The sequence below is a fragment of the Oncorhynchus keta genome, chromosome 2, assembly GCF_023373465.1.
Source record: "Oncorhynchus keta strain PuntledgeMale-10-30-2019 chromosome 2, Oket_V2, whole genome shotgun sequence".
Taxonomy (NCBI): domain Eukaryota; kingdom Metazoa; phylum Chordata; class Actinopteri; order Salmoniformes; family Salmonidae; genus Oncorhynchus; species Oncorhynchus keta.
The window spans coordinates 64,427,521-64,449,133 of NC_068422.1; the positions used below are offsets into that span (position 1 = coordinate 64,427,521).

The 21,613-nt window shown below is 41.9% G+C and overlaps 1 protein-coding gene across 1 annotated transcript; it reads left to right on the forward strand.

Annotated features, from left to right (window-relative positions):
* Window positions 1-1,657: 1,657 nt before the first annotated feature.
* LOC118358505 (adhesion G-protein coupled receptor G5-like) lies at window positions 1,658-19,135 on the forward strand. Its single transcript, XM_035736412.2, has 14 exons — window positions 1,658-2,260; window positions 8,004-8,098; window positions 8,228-8,674; window positions 8,825-8,876; window positions 12,825-12,939; window positions 13,025-13,147; window positions 13,369-13,497; window positions 14,159-14,201; window positions 14,640-14,746; window positions 14,871-14,986; window positions 15,239-15,498; window positions 15,621-15,720; window positions 15,831-16,111; window positions 18,109-19,135. Exons 2-14 carry the CDS (start codon window positions 8,032-8,034, stop codon window positions 18,225-18,227), a joined length of 1,959 nt encoding a protein of 652 aa, XP_035592305.1. The 5' UTR covers window positions 1,658-2,260; window positions 8,004-8,031; the 3' UTR covers window positions 18,228-19,135.
* Window positions 19,136-21,613: the final 2,478 nt, after the last annotated feature.

Consider the following 21,613-nt stretch of genomic DNA (forward strand, 5'->3'; position numbering starts at 1 on the left):
TCTGGATAAGAGTGTCTGCTAAATGACTTAAATGTAATGTAATGTAATGTGTGTGTGTGTGAGACCCTAGGCACAATACATCAGTGTTATTACCTTGGGGCGCCACGGAATTCCAGGGGTGAGGGAGGGAGAAAGGGTGTGAGGAGGTTAACAAAAGTATCTCGGAGCACAAGGCACCTGCTGTATTTGAGCCATAGCTGTGACTGTGCAAGTGTATGAGGGGAATCTACCTGATACTGTCTGAGATATTACGGAATGTTTTAAACTTTGAGCTTCAGAGCATTAACAAGTGAATGAAACCTCCTACAAATGACATGATGTTCAAAGAAAGGTTTGAGGAAGTGCAGCTTCCTTTAACACCAAGTTCACATCTTATTTCTACATTTTTATGATGACTTCTCTGCAAAAAATGACAGACAATTTTTTCACAAGTGGTTAAAAGCAAAGCACATTTGTGTTTGATATTTGTTTATGAAAGGTTGAAGGTGAAAACCATAATTGCAGGATGTTGGAGTCCAGACAGAGGCCACCAAACCTATAAAGGCATGCAGCTGAGCTGACTCATCACTACCTATTGGTCTCCCAGTGAAAACTACACCAACATGCAATTTTAACAAAGACCATCACTGTTTTACAAATCTTTAACAAATGACAGACCTTCTAGAACAGATGATAGGCGTGTGTGTGTGTGTGTGTGTGTGTGTGTGTGTGTGTGTGTGTGTGTGTGTGTGTGTGTGTGTGTGTGTGTGTGTGTGTGTGTGTGTGTGTGTGTGTGTGTGTGTGTGTGTGTGTGTGTGCGCGTGCGTGCGTGCGTGCGTCCATGCGTGCACATGCTGAGGAACCATTGTGAAGATGTTACTGAGCTGACTGCCACAGTTAATAGCCTACTACCTTCACCACAAAAACACTATGTCCTAATCCTAATAGTTAAAAAGCCTAATCATCAACCATGATAACCACTGTCTGGAGATTGGCAAAGAAATAGTGACGTTTGTTAAATCTTCCTCTTTGTCTCTTATATGGAGGCTTGACAAATCTCTGCTTCCCTTTTTAAATCCTGGGGTTTAAAAAACAGTTACTGGGGTGTCAGGGTGCATGCATTGCTGGACGGACGGCCATTTGTGACTCTCAGCTGTAGCCCCCTATGAATTCTGTATTGTCCTATTCCCAATACCAACCAAAAAAACAAGCCACAGAGAATCAGCAGACACCTTTCATCACCAGTGAAGTGGAACATGTCCTTATCTCATTGAGGGCAACAGCCATATAATAAAATACAACTGGAAAATACTTCCACTCCACAGACAAGTATCCCTTTGTTAGCTTTCTTTCTTTCACATGCAGGCATGTGCACACCCTCCTGTACAGACACACAAACACAGACAGCTGAAGACAGAAGAGGAGCCTCTACCTCATTCTCTCTCTCCTTCCTGTGAGAAGGTTTTTCATGGAAAATGTGACTTGACAAAATGTCAATTGTCAAAGTCTACAGGTAATTGTTACCCATGGTTAAACATTAACGTGGCACAATATTACAGTTGGCGAGCCTACTGCTGATAACCTTGGGGAAATAACAGAGCATAACAATAAGACATACAGTAGTATGTAGACTTCACTTATAGATAATGACGTTCTCTAAGAAAACATACAGAAAGTGAGAGCTAGGAACCCGGTATAGCCTAAAAAAGATTGTATAGTGAATAGCCTATTACTTTCGATTCTTCTTGTAGAGAGAAGGCTCACCAAACGGTGGCCCTCCTCTTACCAACCACCCGCAGGCAGTCTGGCGCTCACACGTTGTCCGTGCTGACAGCTATTCCCTAAGGAGTGGCTTTCTATACAGGGTTAGCCAGCTCAAACAATACTGGACCTTTTCTTTGTGGGTGTACTGTGTAGCACGGGTGCCAGTGCAGTGACGGATGGTCTGAAGTGTCTGGAAGTTGCCTAATGACATTTAAAAAATACCCGAGTCTTTGAAAGAGTAACTTTCAGTCATGTATGACTGAGCTCATTTTCACACGCTGCTGTGAGTGTCTGAGTGTGTGGGAGCTTTGGGGAGGAATCCGGATTTTTACGCATTTCATTTAACACCGTCAGTTTATGTTTCTGTCACTGGTGTATAGTCCGCGTGTGGAGTTGTGAAGAGCATCGCTTATAGGAGGACCTCTGACACATTTTTAGACATCGAAGGAAAACAATCGACGGAAAACCATAACCACCACGTTCAGCAGAGGCGCAGACGGGACCCGACTGTGTAAAGGTAACAAAAACAAAACAAATGTAAACCCGTTTTTTACTGCATTAATCTGTGATATTTAATTGTTTTCCTAATTTCACCAGAACACATGTGTAGCCTACCGGTTAATACATGCAGTGTGGAGACAATTCATTTATTGACAAAGCAGAGGCAGGTGTTTCTGTATTTTAGGGTCTAATAGTGAACCTCAGGTTTGGCCTGCTTCACATTGCGTTAAATTAGTCTACAACCCGTTAGAAACCAGTTCTTACATTTGTGTTTTCTTTCATTTCTTCTTTTTTTTCTGTTGTTGATAGAAATATGTTCCGTTAACTTGATAACTTTGATAACTTTGTCAGGTTGACCAAAACATAAATTACTTGCGTGACAGTGACAGTTGATTTTGGCTGAATTTCTTCAAAATTCTATCTGTTCTTACTTTTAGTAGGCATAATTGTAATGGTATTACTATTATGAAATGCAGAATCGAAGAATGAGATGCTGCTAGTATTTATATCAATGCTTGGGTGATGGGTGATGGTTTTGGTGCAGTTTAATGTTTGTCCGCTTGCTTGCCAGGTTGGCAAAATAATACAGTTCCTGTATCAGTATAAGCCTTTTAACCAGCAGATTACAATGGTTGCTATAAACATTGGGACTAAATGCATGCAAAGACTGCAAAGTTCAATAACTACTGGCATTAACTAAATGCACCTTAGGAAATGGGGATATCTAGTCAGCTGCACAACTGAATGTATTCAACTGAAATAAGTCTCCCATATTCAACCCAAACCCAACCCAAACCCTCTGAATCAGAAAGGTGTGGGGGTCTGCCTTAATCAGCATCAGAGGCGCCCTGGTAGCAGTTGTTGTTGGGGGTTAACAGTTGACAGTGCATGTCAGAGCAAAAACCAAGCCATGAGGTTGAAGGAATTGTCCATAAAGCTCCAAGACAGGATTGTGTTGAGGCACAGATCTGGGGAAGGGTACCAAAATATGTCTGCAGCATTGAAGGTCCCCAAGAACACGGTGGCCTCCATCATTCTTAAATGTAAGAAGTTTGGAACCACCAGCACTCTTCCAAGAGCTGGTCGCCCGGCCAAACGGAGCAATGGGGGGAGAAGGACAACCATCCCTACATTGAAGGATGGGATGTTTTTCAGCAGAAGGGTCTGGGAGACTAGTCAGGATTGAGGGAAAGATGAACGGAGCAAAATACTGTACAGAGAGGTCCTTGCTGAAACCTACTCCAGAGCGGTCAGGGCCTCAAATTGGGGCGAAGGTTCACCTTCCAACAGGACAAGGACCCTAAGCACACAGCCAAGAGAATGCATGAGTGGCTTCGGGACAAGTCTCTTAATATCCTTGAGTGGCCCAGCCAGAGCCTGCACATGAATCCGATCGAACATCTCTAGAGACCTGAAAATAGCTGTGCAGCGACGCTCTCCATCCAACCTGACAGCGCTTGAGAGGATCTGCAAAGCAGAATGAGAAAACTGCCCAAATACAGGTGTGCCAAGATTGTAGTCTCATACCCAAGAAGACTCGAGGCTGTAATCACAGCCAAAGGTGCTTCAACAAAGTACTAAGTAAAGGGTCTGAATACTTATGTTACATGTGATATTTCAGTTTTTGTTTTCGTCATTATGGGATATTGTGTATAAATTGATGAGGGGAAAAAACAATTTAATCAATTTTAGAATAAGGCTGTAACGTAACAAAATGTGGAAAAAGTCAAGGGGTCTGAATACTTTCCGTATGCACAGTATCTCTAGGTCTAACTGATAGATTTTTATGGGGATTTTCTTCTTATGCTAATTAGATTCCCGCAGGGGAATGGACATTGATTAGAGCGTTGGACTAGTGACCGGAAGGTTGCGAGGTCGAATCCCCGAGCTAACAAGGTAAAAATCTGCCGTTCTGCCCCTGAACAAGGCAGTTAACCCACTGTTCCTAGGCCATCATTGAAAATAAGAATTTGTTCTTAACTGACTTGCCAAGTTAAATAAAGGTAAAATAAAATCGACTCTAATTTATTTATTTTTACCGCTAAGCTACCTCCCACCCCATTGGCAATGTTGTTACTTACTGGGCCATGGCTTCCTCACAGAAGGAAGCAATATTAAAGTCATGTTAAATTACTGGATGAACTGTATACCCCTATATTAAAATGTAGTAAATGTGAATATTTTTTGCACTTTCATCTTTGTTTTGGCCCTCTTGAAACAGCTGAGTTTCCTAGCCTTGCTTTTATCTCTGATCTGAACCAGCTACTCTGCCCACCTGTTCATCTAAATGGCTGAAATCAGGTCTTTGAGGGGACACTGGTCAACATAGCTAAAGCAGATGCTGGACCATCGTTTGAACCTTGAACTTTATTCACGCTCTTTGTCTGTTTAGATTAGGGCCCCAACAACAGAGCTTTTTTGTTCAGCTCTGATGTCACGGACCAGGTCACATTTCTCTGCCATAGCGAGGCGTTTATGCTCTGTTTGCTCTTCTCAGACAAAAGGTGGTGGAGTAAAGCTTGTTGCATGTCTGTCTGACTCACAATTGCTTTGACTGCTTTGCCACTCAGAGCTATACTACTCTGAAGTGATATACAGATGCTGTCCGTGACAGAGAGGATGAATCACTGTTGTTGAATACATCAAAAATACTGCAGCTTAAAGAAAAAAAGTTTGCAGCTTAAAATACTGCAGCTTATTAAAGAAAAACGTTTGAACAAGAGTTCAAGGGATAGCGGAAGTTTCGATTGAGGCCACAATTTCACACATGCAGCATCTTTGAAAAGAACGGGTGAAACGGGTCAGGGAAGTGTGAAAAGATATTACAGTAAGCAGTTAAAATCTTTTTTTATGACTGTGTGTGTGTGAATTTACCTCTGTCACATCAGAAGTATCAAAATGTAAACTTAAGTTGCTTACCGAATGTTAAGACTCATATTTGACACCAAGCTCTTGCGTTATTTGGCTAGCTACTATACAATATGCTTCGTGGCCTTGAACACACACACACACACACACACACACACACACACACACACACACACACACACACACACACACACACACACACACACACACACACACACACACACACACACACACACACACACACACACACACACACACACAAAGCTGAGAAGTGAAAGGGACATTCTTTCACTGCATTTAGGCCCTTGAACAATGGAGAGGGGGTGGGGGCAGAGACTGGGTGGAGGTCGGGTTCGCCCTTCTCAAACAAAAGAGAACTGAGCACCACCGTGTGTGCGCTTGTTGATTATGTGAAGTCTGATTATGTGGTGGGGGAGACGTTAAGGTGTAGTCCACTGTATAATCCATAAAGACCATGCTGTTGACGATTGTCTGATATTTGACGTTGTCTTCATACTTTCAAAAATGTGCTGCATTGCATTTACTCATAGACACATAATCAAGACCTCTCTTATTGTGCTCACTTTTTGCATGATAATAACACTACTGTTACACTGTTTTTGTACTTCAACTTGTTGGCAAATGATCTGATGCCCACTTTAGCAGTAATGTGACAGATAGGGAAGGTGTGCAACACTGCTTGTTGAGGTGGCTACAAGGGAGTAGGTCATGCAAGGGAGATACAGTAGGCCTATTGTGGGATTGATCGATATCTCACTTGTGTTGGTGCTCACACTCATTACATAATAAATATATTTTTGCATAGATGAGAATAGGCCTTCACCTGTAGGAAACCTTTCTGTCTCAACATTTAGCTCAGTGCTTGTACGTGGATATCATTTGCAGGTGACAGGTTTCTTAGGTATGTTGTACGTAAACTGTCTCCTCCACAAACCCCACTAGATTGTGGTTCAATGGCTGTGTGCTGTTTTTTGTCTGTCTTCTGTTAATGGGGAAGTGCAGTTTTCCCACGGAAACCAAACCATGTAGCCAATAGCTTGCACTGCCGTCCTTCGTTTGGGGAATGCCATTGTAATAAACGTTCTAAAGCCGCTGCCCACTATATTGCTGCCGAAAAGTGGACTGATATCCAGTCATTCTGAAAGGGGACTAATGACTATTTAGTCTAAATTATGGCATTGCTAAAGTAGGCAGATAATTAGTAGGAAATAACTTTGCCATCATTATCATGTCGTCAAATTTACTTTAGAGAGATGGCAATGTTGCCATTAGCTAGCAAAGTTTGTCAAAAATAGCTAGCATTGTTCACGTTAGCTAGCTAAAATCCCGTCCTGTCCCCTCAATCTTAGGGCCTCTTTATACTACACTACTTTGACGACACAAACTAGTCCCAGGAAATTTACTTTTGTGGTGTAAAGAGACAGATCTAGATTCAAATCTTTCTTCAAGAGATGTCTCCAACACTTCCTCCTGAGGTAATGTGGGAGACATCTACACCATATACCCCTCTGAGTCGTACAACGTGAAGATAATTTCCCTGCAAGAATTACCTTAATTATCTTAATACCAGTAGTTGGGATTTTTGCTCTGTTAGCCAAATTATAAATTAAAGGCTCTAAAAATATCCACAAAAATATTTGTGAATAAATCACTGCATTAACCAAGTGTGCAACACTGTGCTCAATATGGTTTAGATGAGAAGCTCCTGTATAGTTTGAATTTGTGTCCTTATTTTGTTTGTCTATAAACTATGGTATTTACAGTATGCTAATAGCTGCACTCACACATGAAGCAGTAATGTGGCTTTGGCCATACCACATCAGAGGCTAGTGTAAACAGAAAAGTTGTAAATCTGATGTTGAAGAGAGATAGATAGAAACATATTTGACTAATGAAGCGAAATTCACCCTTAGCTAGCTTCCATGCAGTGGTGTAGCTAACTACTGGAACAAAACATTACTTTTTTAACAAAAATAAAATATGGATGAAGTAGGCAAGATTTTCCTTTATTTTTTAGCATCAGACCTGCATAATTCTTACTTGAAACACAATTTTTGTGTTTAACCCTTTGAAGAACCCTTTGTGGTTGCAGGTAGAACCGTCCTGGGTTCCATGTAGAACCCTTTATACAAAGGGTTCTACCTGGAACCAAAAAGGGTTCTCATATGGGTACAGCTGAAGAACCTGTTTGGAACCCTTTTTTTTGTAAGAGTGCAGCTTGGTAAACTATATTTTCAGAGTAGCTTCCCCAACATTTTAAATTGTGCACATGTAGGTCACTTGTCTGCTACTACAACTCAGTTGGATATGAAATAAAAGACTGTCGTGTGTCTGTGGGAAGATATGTCGATCACCATGGCAGCAGCCACGATATAGATATTTTAGTTCTCAAAAAGGGAATTTGTGTGAATACAGTGAATTAGCATTGCATTCACTGGTAAGTCTGCATCTGTGAGACCTCAGAACACATACATGTCATTGAAGACTCACTGAATACAAGACACAGTGACTGGTGTCGTCTGTGTGATCGTTGGAAGGAAAGAGTGTTCTCATTGATAAGAACTCAATAAAGGACACTGAATGTATTTTTAGAACAAATGTTTTTATTGATAAGGAAATAGTTAATTATACTTTTTTTTTTAAAGAATAAGTGTATCTAAGAAGAGGAATGGTGTCTAGGAAATGTGTTGTTTAGAGAAGACAGGGTAAATAATTAGAGAATCGCCTCTGGAAGGAATGGTACAGATATGTGTTTTCAGACTGACTGCAATCACCCTGGGACAGATCTATCCTGCTTTTCACAGAACACTAATTCAAGTTGAGCAGTATTCACGTTTTACAACTGTGTTGTTCTTCTTGCCGTTCTATAGAGGTCAAAGGTGAAACCATACAGTAACAATGGAGCCTAACCAGGGGTTTGGAGGGACCCTGTGGATGATCGTTCTCTTTGCCCTCTTTGCATCAGGTAAGTGAACATTTTATTTGTAATGTCCTACAAATAAAGAAAAATACTGTATGAACTGAGAGGGATTCTGTTTCTTAAAAAGTTTAAAAGTAAAACATAAATAATTCTCAAAAACTATTGTCCAAACAGGATCAGGGGAAAACGACAGGGACTTCAAAATGTGTGGAACCTGGCGCCATGGCAACGGCCTCTTAACTCTGACTCACGATTTGAAAAGGGGCTGTGGCACCATCACCATCTCAGCCAATGAGAGCTCCCTGTCCATCCGAGGTGAGATAACGGCCCAATGTGAGAACTCCTCTGTCATCAAGCTGGATCCGAGCCCAGAGGCAAGAGAGAGACCCTTCTGTGTGTATTGGGAGCCCCTTCTGGACCAGCTCTGGGTAGAGGTGAATGGACAGAACCACACTCTGTGCTGGCCGTCTGGTCTACAGGGGAACTGCTGCACTGACCTGTCCCAAGGCGAAAACAAAGGGATTTCAACGTACGGGATACTCAACGCGACACAACGGGATGATATCATAAGTTACAAAACACACCCAGCCTATGAGTTTTTTGGGGAAATTATCAACTGCAGTAAGCAAGCCTTTAGATTGTCAGTTAAGTTCTCTGATGAGGAAATCAACTTTAATAATTTATTGTTCATCTAAGTACATTTTTGGTGTGTTATACAGTCTTGAAAATATAAATACTACACTGTTTCTGAATGGATTCTTTGCCTTTCAGAAAACGAGTTTTGTGATGAGGCGAGTCAGGGATCTGGTGATAAGGTGAACATGTAAGTTTTACCTCTTTATTTTGAATTACACCCCTCCATGTCATCTCTCAAACTCCTTTATCCTCTATGGCTATGCCTATCCTCCTGAGTTGACTAACCACCATGACAAGATGTGGTTGTAAACATGTTCGGGCAGCAGTGAAGTATGATATCATCTATTATGAGTGAGCTGCAGAGCAGAAAATTGAGCTCATTGTGAATAGTGGGTGGTGGCTGGTTTGTACACAAAACGTCCATCTATATATAGTACAGCAGTTTCTATATCACTATCACATGCCCAAAAGCAATCTACAGTTGTGGCCAAAAGTTTTGAGAATGACACAGATATTAATTTCCACAAAGTGTGCTGCTTCAGTGTCTTAGATATTTTTGTCAGATGTTACTATGGAATACTGAAGTATAATTACAAGCATTTCATAAGTGTCAAATGCTTTTATTGACAATTACATGAAGTTGATGCAAAGAGTCAATATTTGCAGTGTTGACCCTTCTTTTTCAAGACCTCTGCAATCCGCCCTGGCATGCTGTCAATTAACTTCTGGGCCACATCCTGACAGATGACAGCCCATTCTTGCTTAATCAATGGTTGGAGTTTGTCAGAATTTGTGGGTTTTTGTTTGTCCACCCGTCTCTTGAGGATTGACCAGAAGTTCTCAATGGGATTAAGGTCTGGGGAGTTTCCTGCACATGGACCCAAAATATCAATGTTTTGTTCCCTGAGCCACTTAGTTATCACTTTTGCCTTATGGCAAGATGCTCCATCATGCTGGAAAAGGCATTGTTCGTCACCAATCTGTTCCTGGATGGTTGGGAGAAGTTGCTCTCGGAGGATGTGTTGGTACCATTCTTTATTCATGACTGTGTTCTTAGGCAAAATTGTGAGTGAGCCCACTCCCTTGGCTGAGAAGCAACCCCACACATGAATGATCTCAGGATGCTTTGCTGTTGGCATGACACAGGACTGATAGTAGCGCTCCCCTTGTCTTCTCCAGACAAGCTTTTTTTCCGGATGTCCCAAAGAATCGGAAAGGGGATTCATCAGAGAAAATGACTTTACCCCAGTCCTCAGCAGTCCAACCCCTGTACCTTTTGCAGAATATCAGTCTGTCCATGATGTTTTTCCTGGAGAGAAGTGGCTTCTTTGCCGCCCTTCTTGACACCAGGCCATCCTCCAAAAGTCTTCGCCTCACTGTGCGTGCAGATGCACTCACACCTGCCTGCTGCCATTCCTGAGCAAGCTCTATACTGGTGGTGCCCCGATCCCGCAGCAGAATCAACTTTAGGAGATGGTCCTGGCGCTTCTTGGACTTTCTTGGGCGCCTTGAAGCTTTCTTCATAACAATTGAACCGCTCTCCTTAAAGTTCTTGATTATCCGATAAATGGTTGATTTAGGTGCAATCTTACTGGCAGCAATATCCTAGCCTGTGAAGCCCTTTTTGTGCAAAGCAATGAAGACGGCACGTGTTTTCTTGCAGGTAACCATGGTTGACAGTGGAAGAACATTGATTCCAAGCACCACCCTCCTTTTGAAGCTTCCAGTCTGTTATTCAAACTCAATCAGCATTACAGAGCCAGCCTTGTCCTTGTCAACACTCACACCTGTGTTAATGAGAGAATCACTGACATGATGTCAGCTGGACCTTTTTTGGCAGGGCTGAAATGCAGTGGAAATGTTTTTGGAGGGATTCAGTTCATTTGCATGGCAAAGAGGGACTTTGCAATTAATTGACTGTGAAAATTCATATTTGAGTCATTCTCAAAACCTTTGGCCACAACTGTACACACAATAGCTGTAATGAAGTGTGCTGAGAGTCAGGAAACAAGTTCAGGGAGTGAGTGTTTTTAATAAATAAATGAGTGTAGTGTTTTTAATAAATAAATGAAACTAACACGTAACACAAACAACGCACAAGACATGACCCAGGAACAGAAACAATAACACCTGAGGAGGGATGAGGCATGAGTGCCTGGCAATCCGGCTGAGGCATGAGAGCCTGTAGTGGCTCCCGGACCCGACTGCATTTACACTGAAACAACAAACAAAAAAAGACTCCCTGATGCTTCCCTTAGGTGAGGTGTTATTCTGTAACGATGTGTGCTGAGAGTCGGGAAGCAAGTTCAGGGAGTGAGTGTTTTAATAAGTAAATGAAACCAACACGTATCACAAACAACGCACAGATATGACCTAGGAACAGACAAAATAACGCCTGGGGAAGGAACCAAAGGGAGAGGAAAGGTAATCATAAAGAGAGAAGGTAATCAGGGAGGTGATGGAGTCCAGGTGAGTCTGATGACGTGCAGGTACATTTAACGATGGTGACAGGTGTGCGCCATAACGAGCAGCCTGGTGACCTAGAGGCCGGAGAGGGAGCACACGTGACAATACCCCATAATGACAAAGCAAAAAACGATTTTTAGAAGTTTTTGTAAATGTATTAAAAATGTAAAAAACAGAGACCCTATTTACATAAATATTCAGACCCTTTGCTATGAGACTACAAATTGAGCTCAGGTGCATCCTGTTTCCATTGATCATCCTTGAGATGTTTCTACAACTTGATTGGAGTCCACCTGTGATAAATTAAATTGATTTGACATGATTTGGAAAGGCACACAACTGTCTGTAAAAGGTCCCATAGTTGACCGTGCATGTCACGGAAAAACCTAAGCCATGAGGTCGAAGGAATTATCCGTAGAGCTCCAAGACAGGATTGTGTTGAGGCACAGATCTGGGGATGGGTAACAAAAAACGTCTGCAGCATTGAAGGTCCCCAAGAACACTGTGGCCTCCATCATTCTTAAATGGAAGGAGTTTGGAACCACCAAGACTCTTCCTAGAGCAAGCCAGCCTGCCAAACTGAAACATTCGGGGGAGAAGGGCCTGGTCATGGAGGTTACCAAGAACCCGATGGTCACTCTGACAGAGCTCGAGAGTTCCTCTGTGGAGATGGGAGAACCTTCCAGAAGGACAACCATCTCTGCAGCACTCCACCAATCAGGCCTTTATGGTAGAGTGGCCAGACAGAAGCCACTCCTCAGTAAAAGGCACATGACAACACACTTGGAGTTTGCCAAAAGGCACCTAAATTCTCTCAGAGAAACAATATTCTCTGGTTTGATGAAACCAAGATTGAACTCTTTGACCTGAATGCTAAGCGTAAAGTCTTGAGGAAACCTGGCAGGATCCCTACAGTGAAGCGTGGTGGTGGCATCATGCTGTGGGAATGTTTTTCAGAGGCAAGGACTGGGAGACTAGTCAGGATCTAGGCAAAGATGAACGGAGCAAAGTACAGAGAGATCCTTGATGAAAACCTGCTCCAGAGCGCTCAGGACCTCAGACTGGGGCTAAGCTTCACCTTCCAACAGGACAAGGACCCTAAGCACACAGCCAAGACAACGCAGGAGTGGCTTCGGGACAAGTCTCTGAATGTCCTTGAGTGGCCCAGCCAGATCCCGAACTTGAACCCGATCAAACATCTCTGTAGAGACCTGAAAAAGCTATGCAGCAACACTCCCCATTCAACCTGACAGAGTTTGAGAGGATCTGCAGAGAAGAATGGGCGAAACTCTGCAAACACACGTGTGCCAAGCTTGTAGCATCATACCCAAGAAGACTCAAGGCTGTAGTCGCTGCCAAAAGGTGCTTCAACAAAGTACTGAGTAAAGGGTCTGAATACTTGTGTAAATGTGATATTTCAGGGCTTTCTTTATTATAAATTAGCTAAAATTTCTAAACCTGTTTTTGCTTAGTCATTGTGGGGTTTTCTGGGTAGATTCATGAGGGTGGGGAAAAACCATTTAATCCATTTTAGAATAAGGCTGTAAAGTAACATAATGTGGAAAGAGTCAAGGGGTCTGAATACTTTCCGAATGCACTGTATGTAATGCATAGAAATGACCTGTATGAGATAGAGTGGGTTGTAAATACTGTCTGTATTGGTCTGTAGGATAGAGGAGACAGTGATGAGGTCCAAGGTGCTGGGGAACGTGGTGCTGCCCTGTGCCCTGAGCTCTGTGGTGGAGATGGAGGAAGGCTTTCAGGGCTACAACATCACTCTGCCTGTAAGACCATAAATGCACACACAGACACACAAACACGTAATGTTAAATGATTATTATAACTAACTTGTGTGTTGGTGTTGTGCAGGCGCCTCAAGGAGTTCCTCCTCAAATGATTCCATCAGTTCACCTGCCTTCTTGTCTGAAACCTCCAGAAAAGAAAAAAGTCAAGGTTGTCTGCACCTACTTCAAAAACAGTATCTTATTCCAGGTAAGAGCCAATGTACATTACAGTTTACACTAAAGCACCAAACCGTTGGTAATGCTTCCTTATAGCAGGACCGGTTTTCCAGACATAATTTAAGCTAAGAATTAGACAATGAAGATTCTCCATTGAACATGCTTCTTAGTCCAAGACTAAGTTTAATCTGGGTCCGGGGAAACCGTCCCGTATAGTATGAAGTGTAGTTGTGATTCTGGTTGTGTTCACAGGGGAGTTCTAAGGCAGACCAGAATGACATCAGGATTCTAGAAGATGTGGTGGGAATCACTGTGGAGAATGAGATCATCACCAACCTTCCAGAGCCAATCAGGATTGGTTTCCATCATTCTGCCATACCAGTAAGTGTGTGCGTGCTTGCCTGAATGCATCTGTGTGTCTTAGTTGACTGGAAGCACGCCATTTCCTTCCCTTGATGTATTTTACTGTCTCAAACCCTCCGAGCACAAACCACTTCAAAAGCCCCGTCAGAAGCAAAAGGAAACAAAGTGAAAGATTTGTAGAAAAAGATGTCTGCTTCATCACAGAATGAGTCACTCTAGCAATTGTACTGTAGCAATTAGCTTTTTATTCACCACTGTACATCACAGGGGTGTTGCCCCTGAGTACAGTAGATGTGTATCCTTAAACAGTTGTACAGTTAGAGTAAAGTTAACTGTCTGTGGTATGGTTGTAGTGTTTAGTGTTTCTGGACTTTATCTCAGCATGGTCTTATTGTTGTCACTTTTAGATGTTTTGATTGATTCTGGTGTATCAGTTAAATTGAAAATGTTGTGGGTCACATCATTGCACACTTGATCCCTCTTTCTGGTCTGACTCAGTGTGTGAGTTGGTCAACAGTAGCACTTGTAAAATATGATTGCAGCTCATCTTGCATGCCAGACAGATATACAGTATTTGGTATGTGTTGTTATTCAGTATCCAGGTCACCATCTAGTGGTGAATTAAATATGTTAGTCCCTACTTGCCTCTTATCTCCCGATTGTAACTTCTCTTTTTCAGACAAGTCACTCAAGAAAATGTGTTTCTTGGGACACAAAGAAAGGTTTGTAAAGAAGCATGTTTAAACTTGGTTGCAATAATAGCGTACTTATTTATATTATTATTTGTATTGAATATAGAGGATGTTTATTCATTGTTATAAACCGGGTCTTTCGAGCCCTGGATGCTGATTGGCTGAAAGCCGTGGTATATCAGATAATATACCACAGGTATGATGCAAAATTACTTGTTTCTTCTTCTAATTACGTTGGTAACCAGTTTATAATAGCAATAAGGTACCTCTGGAGTTTGTGGTATATGACCAATATACCAAGGCTAAGGACCGTATCCAGGCACTTCTCGTTGCGTCGTGTGTAAGAACAGCCCTTACCTGTGGTATATTGGCCATATACCACACCATCTTGGGCCTTAACGCTTAATTATGCAGTGTTGGCATTTCCAGGTCTTGCTACGGCTATTGGTATTGGTTTAATTGTTGCAGATCCAGCAGAGGTCACATGGAAAAAGGAAGGTTGTGAGACCATACAGAAAGGTGTGGAGGACACAGAGTGCCACTGTAATCATCTCACATACTTTGCCATCCTAGTGGTGAGCTATAACCTCTATCTAGAATATTTACATGGGCAATCATTTGAATAAATAAATAAGAACTCATCTCAAGAAGATTGGTAATAGTAGATCTAAAATTGGTTTTGTCTTCTATTCACCTCAGCAATTGGAACCACGACCAGTCCGCCATCTGATGGCTCTAACTGTCATTACATCAATGGGCTGTGCTGCCTCTACGTTGAGCTGTGTTGTCCTCATCTACTTCCTTAACACACAGAGGTACTTCTCCTCACATGCAATAATCTGTCTCCCTGCAGCCTGTCCTACGCATAATATCTCCTACCAGGCCTCAACATGTGACAATACTTCCTAATCATGTTGTGCAAATATCTGAGATCATGGGAAATCCTAAATGCTTAAAAAAATATGAGTGATATTTGTTTCATAGCAGTTACCCTCTCTCTCTCTCCATCCCCCCTCCCCCATCTCTCTCACTCACTAACTTTATATCCTCTTCTTGCACTGTGGCAGGAGAGCGAAGGACCAGTCCACTGCAGTCCATCGGGGTCTGGCCATGGCACTGTTCCTTCTTAGCCTCCTCTTCTTCCTGACAGGGACTGTGGCCAACGTGGGAGGTAACAAGGCATGCTGGGTTTTTGGGGCGGCTCTCCACTATGCTCTGCTCAGTTCCTTCTCCTGGATGTTTATTGAAGTGTTACACACCTTTTGGTTGGTCTACATGGTGTTCAGCCCCTCCCCCAATCCGTATGTTTGGCACCTGGTTGGCTTTGGTGAGTGGAAACGTACACAAAGAATCGGTTTATATTCCACTGCCCATTGGTAGATGAATACAATTTACATGAATACACCTTTAAACCATTGACTGTTACCATAATTTTGATCCTCTGTCCAGGTCTCCCAGCTGTTCCGGTCATTGTACTGCTTGCCATTGGAAAAGTCTATGGTGTGATAGAGGTTGTGTCCAGTGAGGATGTCAACAACCCCTACTTGATGTGAGTGCACTTTGGATCTACTGTACCTGTAAGATGAACAGTAGTTAAAGTTTTGACATTTGACTGAGGTGATGAGTAAGTTAGCCCACTTTTTCACCATGGTCTTCTAGGTGCTGGATGGATGTGTCTCCACACTCTGTAGGCCTACTAGCCCATTACTTCATCAACCTGACCTTCCTGGCTGTAGTGGTCCTCTCTGGTCTGATCATGCTCTTCCTGGTCCTGAGAAATATCCAGAACCGAGACGAGTGGCGGAAGAACAAGGTGGCGTTCCTCAGTATCTGGGGTCTCAGCTGCCTGTTCGGGACCACGTGGGGCCTGGGATTCTTGGACTTTGGACAGCTTTCGGAGTTCATCCCCTTCCTCTTCTGCATCCTCAACTCCCTACAGGGTAGGTCCACCTCTGTTGAGTCTATCAAACGGTTAATATGGTCACATGACCAGAGGAGGCTGTCAGAGCCAACCGTCTATTGTGTTGCTTTGAAACAATACCCTGTAAAAGTGTTCTGTTTCAACAGCGTATTAGGAAAAACCTCCCTGCAACCGATTTCCAGTTGTATTCACTAGCTATTAGCTACATGCTTAGATTAGAAGCTAGTGTATAGCTCTGTCTGCTAGAAGTTCACAAAAAAGCTGCTTTTAGAACACCTACTCATTCAAAAGGTTTTTCTTTAATTTTACTATTTTCTACATTGAAGAATAAGACATCAAAACTATGAAGTAACACATATGGAATATTGTAGTAACCAAAAAAAAAGTGTTAAACAAATCAAAACATATTTTATATTAGATTCTTCAAACAGCCACCCTTTGCCTTGACAGCTTTGCACACTCTTCGCATTCTCTCAACCAACTTCACCTAGAATGCTTTTCCAACCGTCTTGAAGGAGTTCCCACATATACTGAGCACTTGTCGGCTGCTTGTCCTTCACTTTGCGGTCTAACTCATCCCAAACCATCTCAATTTGTTTGAGGTCGGGATTGTGGAGGCCAGGTCATCTGATGCAGCACGCCATCACTCTCCTTGTGTGTTGGGTCATTGTCTTATTGAAAAACAAATCATAGTCCCACTAAGCCCAAACCAGTAGGGATGACATATCGCTGCAGAATGCTGTGATAGCCATGCTGGTTAAGTATGCTTTTACTTCTAAATAAATCACAGACAGACAGTGTCACCAACAAAGCACCCCCACACTATAACACATCCTCCTCCATGCTTTATGGTGGGAAATACACATGCGGAGATCATCCGTTCACCTACACCGCGTCTCACAAAGACACAGTGGTTGGAACCAAAAATCTCCAATTTGGACTCCAACCCAAAGGACAAATTCCCACCGGTCTAATGTCCATTGCTCGTGTTTCTTGGCCCAAGCAAGTCTCATCTTCTTATGGGTGTCCTTTAGTAGTGGTTCCTTTAGCAGCAATTCGACCACAAAGGCCTGATTTACACAGTCTCCACTGAACAGTTGATGTTGAGATGTTTCTGTTACTTAAACTTTGTGAAGCATTTATTTGGGCTGCAATTTTTGAGGCTGGTAACTCTAATGCACTTATCCTCTGCAGCAGAGTTACCTCTGGGTCTCCCATTCCTGTGGCGGTCCTCATGAGTACCAGTTTCATCATATCGCTTGATGGTTTATGCGACTGCACTTGAAGAAACATTCAAGTTCTTGAAATGTCCCTTATTGACTGACCTTCATGTCTTAAAGTAATGATGGACTGTCGTTTCCCTTTGCTTATTTGAGCTGTTCTTGCCATAATATGGACTTGGTCTTTTACCAAATAGGGCTATCATCTGTATACCCCCCTACTGGATCACAACACAATTGATTGGCTCAAACGCATTAACAAGGAAAGACATTCCACAAATTAACTTTTAAGAAGGCACACCTGTTAATTGAAATGCATTCCAGGTGACTACCGTATGAAGCTGGTTGAGAGAATGCCAAGAGTGTGCAAAGCTGTCATCAAGGCAAAGGGTGGCTACATTGAAGAATCTCAAATATATTTTGATTTGTTGAACACATATAGTTTATGGTTACTATAGGATTCCATATGTGTTATTTCATAGTTTTGATGTCTTCACTATAATGCAATGTAAAAACAAAAGTCAAATTTAAAAAAAACTTGAATGAGAAGATGTTATAAAACTTTTGACCGGAAGTGAATGTGGATTTGTTTCCATGTCATTTGTTTCACTACTGTTGAAATAAGTGACATTCATTAAGCATTTAGGTGTTACAGATAGTTTAGAATGATGTTGATTATAGGCTGTTTTGAATTCAGAATCTGTAATCTAATTCTGGAGCATAGATTCTAGCTTCTGTACTGTATTATTGGTCCATCACAGAACTAATCTGAAACATTGTGTGGTCTGTCCCATAGGTTTCTTCCTGATGCTCCGATTCTACATTCTTGAACGGATGCGGAAGAAATCGGGGTCTAGTTTTGATGGTAGCACAGCATCTTCCACCAGGCAACACATGCTGCAGGAGAAAAGCTGAGCTTGGGTACATGGGATAACATTTTTTTGGTAGGCTAAAGGAGGAGCAATGTACCAAATGTAACTCTGTCACTCAGAACATTCCAACTCTGGGGTTGAGATTCAGAATATTGCACTATACAAGCCATTTCCATACACATATCTGAGTGACTGTAAAAAAAAAATACCGTCAAAATGAAAGCTATAATTGACAGGTGAAACAGCGCCACTGGTCACTCCAGGCACATTTGTTATTCTTTTATTATGGGGCAGAGATGCATCCTGGTTAAAAAAAAATATCATAGTACTCTGCTGATCTATCGCATGTGCAATGAAAAAAAAAATGTGTTCGTTGTTTGAAGTAATGTCTTTGTTGTAATATTGCAAAAGGATGTGGCAGTTTCACCCCTACAGATTTCAGCTTTAAGCCCAGGGCGAACCTTGATAAGCTTGTTTTACTCTGTATAAACGTATCATTTCATAGATATCAGTCATCGCTCATTTCAAACTTTTGAGGTAGCACTTTAGCTTCTTAGTCTTGTCGTTTACCCATTCATCATGTTGTAAAATCAGGTATGTAAGAAACTTTCATACATAGTTTTCCAGAGACTGGTAGTTACTTTACTCAGAAAAGGATTCATAGAAGTGTCACTCAGGCCATCATCTGAAAGACAGCAGGCATTGTACAATGACATTTGGCTGAAGTTGGCAACTTGCTCTATTCTGTGACAAACACTGTATTTTCAGATCATAGTTACTGGACTATGTTTAGCACTTTATTGTACAGAGATGTATTTTTTAGAAAACATGACTGGTTGTGCCACTGACATTATTGCGTGTATATCTTTTGCAACTTTTGAAAACATATTGTATTTGTGTGGATGTAAATGTATATTGCTTCAATAAAAGTTGACTGTATAAAGAAAAGAACACCAGGACCCTAGTTTGAATGTACAACTACAAAAATAGGTAATAATTAATCTTAACAATTCATAAGCGAAATACCTGCACTGTATACAACTACAATGTGTGTGCAAAACATTAAACCCATGCTCTTTCCATGACATAGACTGACCAGTTGAAGCCAGGTGAAATCTATGATCCCTTATCCCTTATTAAATCCACTTCAAATCAATGTAGATGAAGGGGAGGAGACAGGTTAAAGATGAAGGGGAGGAGACAGGTTAAAGATGAAGGGGAGGAGACAGGTTAAAGATGAAGGGGAGGAGACAGGTTAAAGATGAAGGGGAGGAGACAGGTTAAAGATGAAGGGGAGGAGACAAGTTAAAGAAGGATTTTGAAGCTTTGAGACATGGCTTGTGAATAGGCAAGACAAAAGACTTAAGTGCCTTTGAACATGATATGGTAGTAGGTGGCAGGCACACCGGTTTGAGTGTGTTAAGTACTGTAGCGCTGCTGGGTTTTTCGCACTCAACAGCTTCCCGTGTGTATCAATGATGGTCCAACACCCAACATCCAGCCAACTTGACACAACTGTGGGAAGCATTGGAGTCAACATGGGCCAACATCCATGTGGAACACTTTCGACGCCTTGTAGCCCGTGCCTTGTAGCACCATGCCTTGTAGCCGCTGCCTTGTAGCCCGTGCCTTGTAGCCCGTGCCCCGACAAATTGAGGCTGTTCTGAGGTCAAAAGGGGGTGCAACTCAATATTAGGAAGGTTTTCTTATATTTGGTACACTCAGGGTATGACGCTGTAGCTCTGGTTTACAGTAAATTGCAGAGGTTCTAAGGAAAACAGAGTGTCATGATTGCTTAGTTGCAGGATGGTTACAGTGACTGTGTAGAAACTTGCACAACAGGGTTTTTACGTGGCCCACACACTGGGTTACTTCAGAGTGACAGGGAGCAGGGTCAATGCACTGTAAAAACACATGATGGAAAAGAGTGGGGGAGAATGAGGAAGTAAACCATCAAACTGATACTTATGTCTCTTTTAGCCTGTCAATGAGATGTCCATTCTTAAGAAGAGGATTGACTATATTTAGCCTACATTAGAATTGACTGTTACCAGACTTAGATACAGCAAACCGATTGTGTCCACACTATCTCCCTGTGCGTTTAATGCCCAAAGGCAGGTGTGAGTAAAACATAGTGTTAAATAAGACACAGTCACAGTTTTCATACCCACAAACATTTCAACCTACTCATTGAACACTCATACATTGTAGCCTATTGTTAAATAGCGTAACGCCCTTAAAGTAAATGGAAACAGGAATAAAGATAAGCCATGCTCTTCTCTATTTCTGTTTTATACCTCCATCACCTGTGTCTATCTCATCCGTCTCAACAAATATCACTTCCTCTGTGTCGGAGTCATCCAGGCCAGTCATAAAATCATCACATGGACAAAATGATGATCCAAGTCAGATACAGTACTAGTCAAAAGTTGACACTCCTACTCATTCAAGGGTTTTTCTGTATTTGTACTATTTTCTACATTGTAGAATAATAGTGAAGACATCAAAACTATGAAATAACATATACGGAATCATGTAGTAACCAAATAAAAGTGTTAAACAAATACAAATATATTTTATGTGTGACATCCTTCAAAGTAGCCACCCTTTGCCTTGATAAACTCTGAACCAGCTTCCCCTGGAATGCTTTTCAACAATCTTGAAGGAGTTCCCACATATGCTGAGCACTTGTTGGTTGCTTTTCCTTCACTCTGCGGTCCAACTCATCCCAAACCATCTCAATTGGGTTGAGGTCAGGTGATTGTGGAGGCCAGGTCATCTGATGCAGCACTCCATCACTCTTGTTGTTGGTCATATAGCCCTTACAAAGCCTGGAGTTGTGTTGGGTTATTAGATCATTTTTTGTGAGTGTTGTGTTAGATGGGATGCTATTTGCTTATTTTTTTAATGCAACATTTATTGGATGCAAACCACCGTTAAACCTCATGGAAGAAGGAGATTGACTAGGCGGCGGCTCGCATGCCACTGAGCACGGGTTTGAGAATGAGCTAATCCAGAGAGCAATAGCAATGGCGTCTTTTTGTAGGCACTAACTCCGCCATGGTTCGTTGGACAAAGTCTATGTAGAAATTAACGCCGTTTTTGTGATATACGCCGAAAGTAAGGTGAGGTTGACAGGTTTATGAGATCTTATACGCATTGTTCTATGAAAATCTTCAGCAGCTAAAGTCACATTTTGTGAATTTTGTAGCATTTGTCATTTCAAAAAGCACATAAAGGCTTCATAATTCATAAAGGTCATGTTAACTTATTAATATTATCTCGTAGAACAAAACGTAATACGATCTCCTAAGCATGTGTTAACCTCGTACCTTATTTTCGCCGTTTATCCCAAGCCCTTTTCATTCCCCATTTATTTTCGCCACACTGTAGGAATGGCTGAAAGAACAAGAGGTTAGGACTACAAGG

Coding starts and splice junctions, on each gene's coding strand:
- LOC118358505 (XM_035736412.2), top strand. CDS start 8,032: ATGGAGCCTAACCAGGGGTTTGGAGGGACCCTGTGGATGATCGTTCTC. Junction 14,202..14,639: donor TTCTTGGGACACAAAGAAAG/GTTTGTAAAGAA, acceptor TAATTGTTGCAG/ATCCAGCAGAGGTCACATGG. Junction 14,747..14,870: donor CATACTTTGCCATCCTAGTG/GTGAGCTATAAC, acceptor TATTCACCTCAG/CAATTGGAACCACGACCAGT.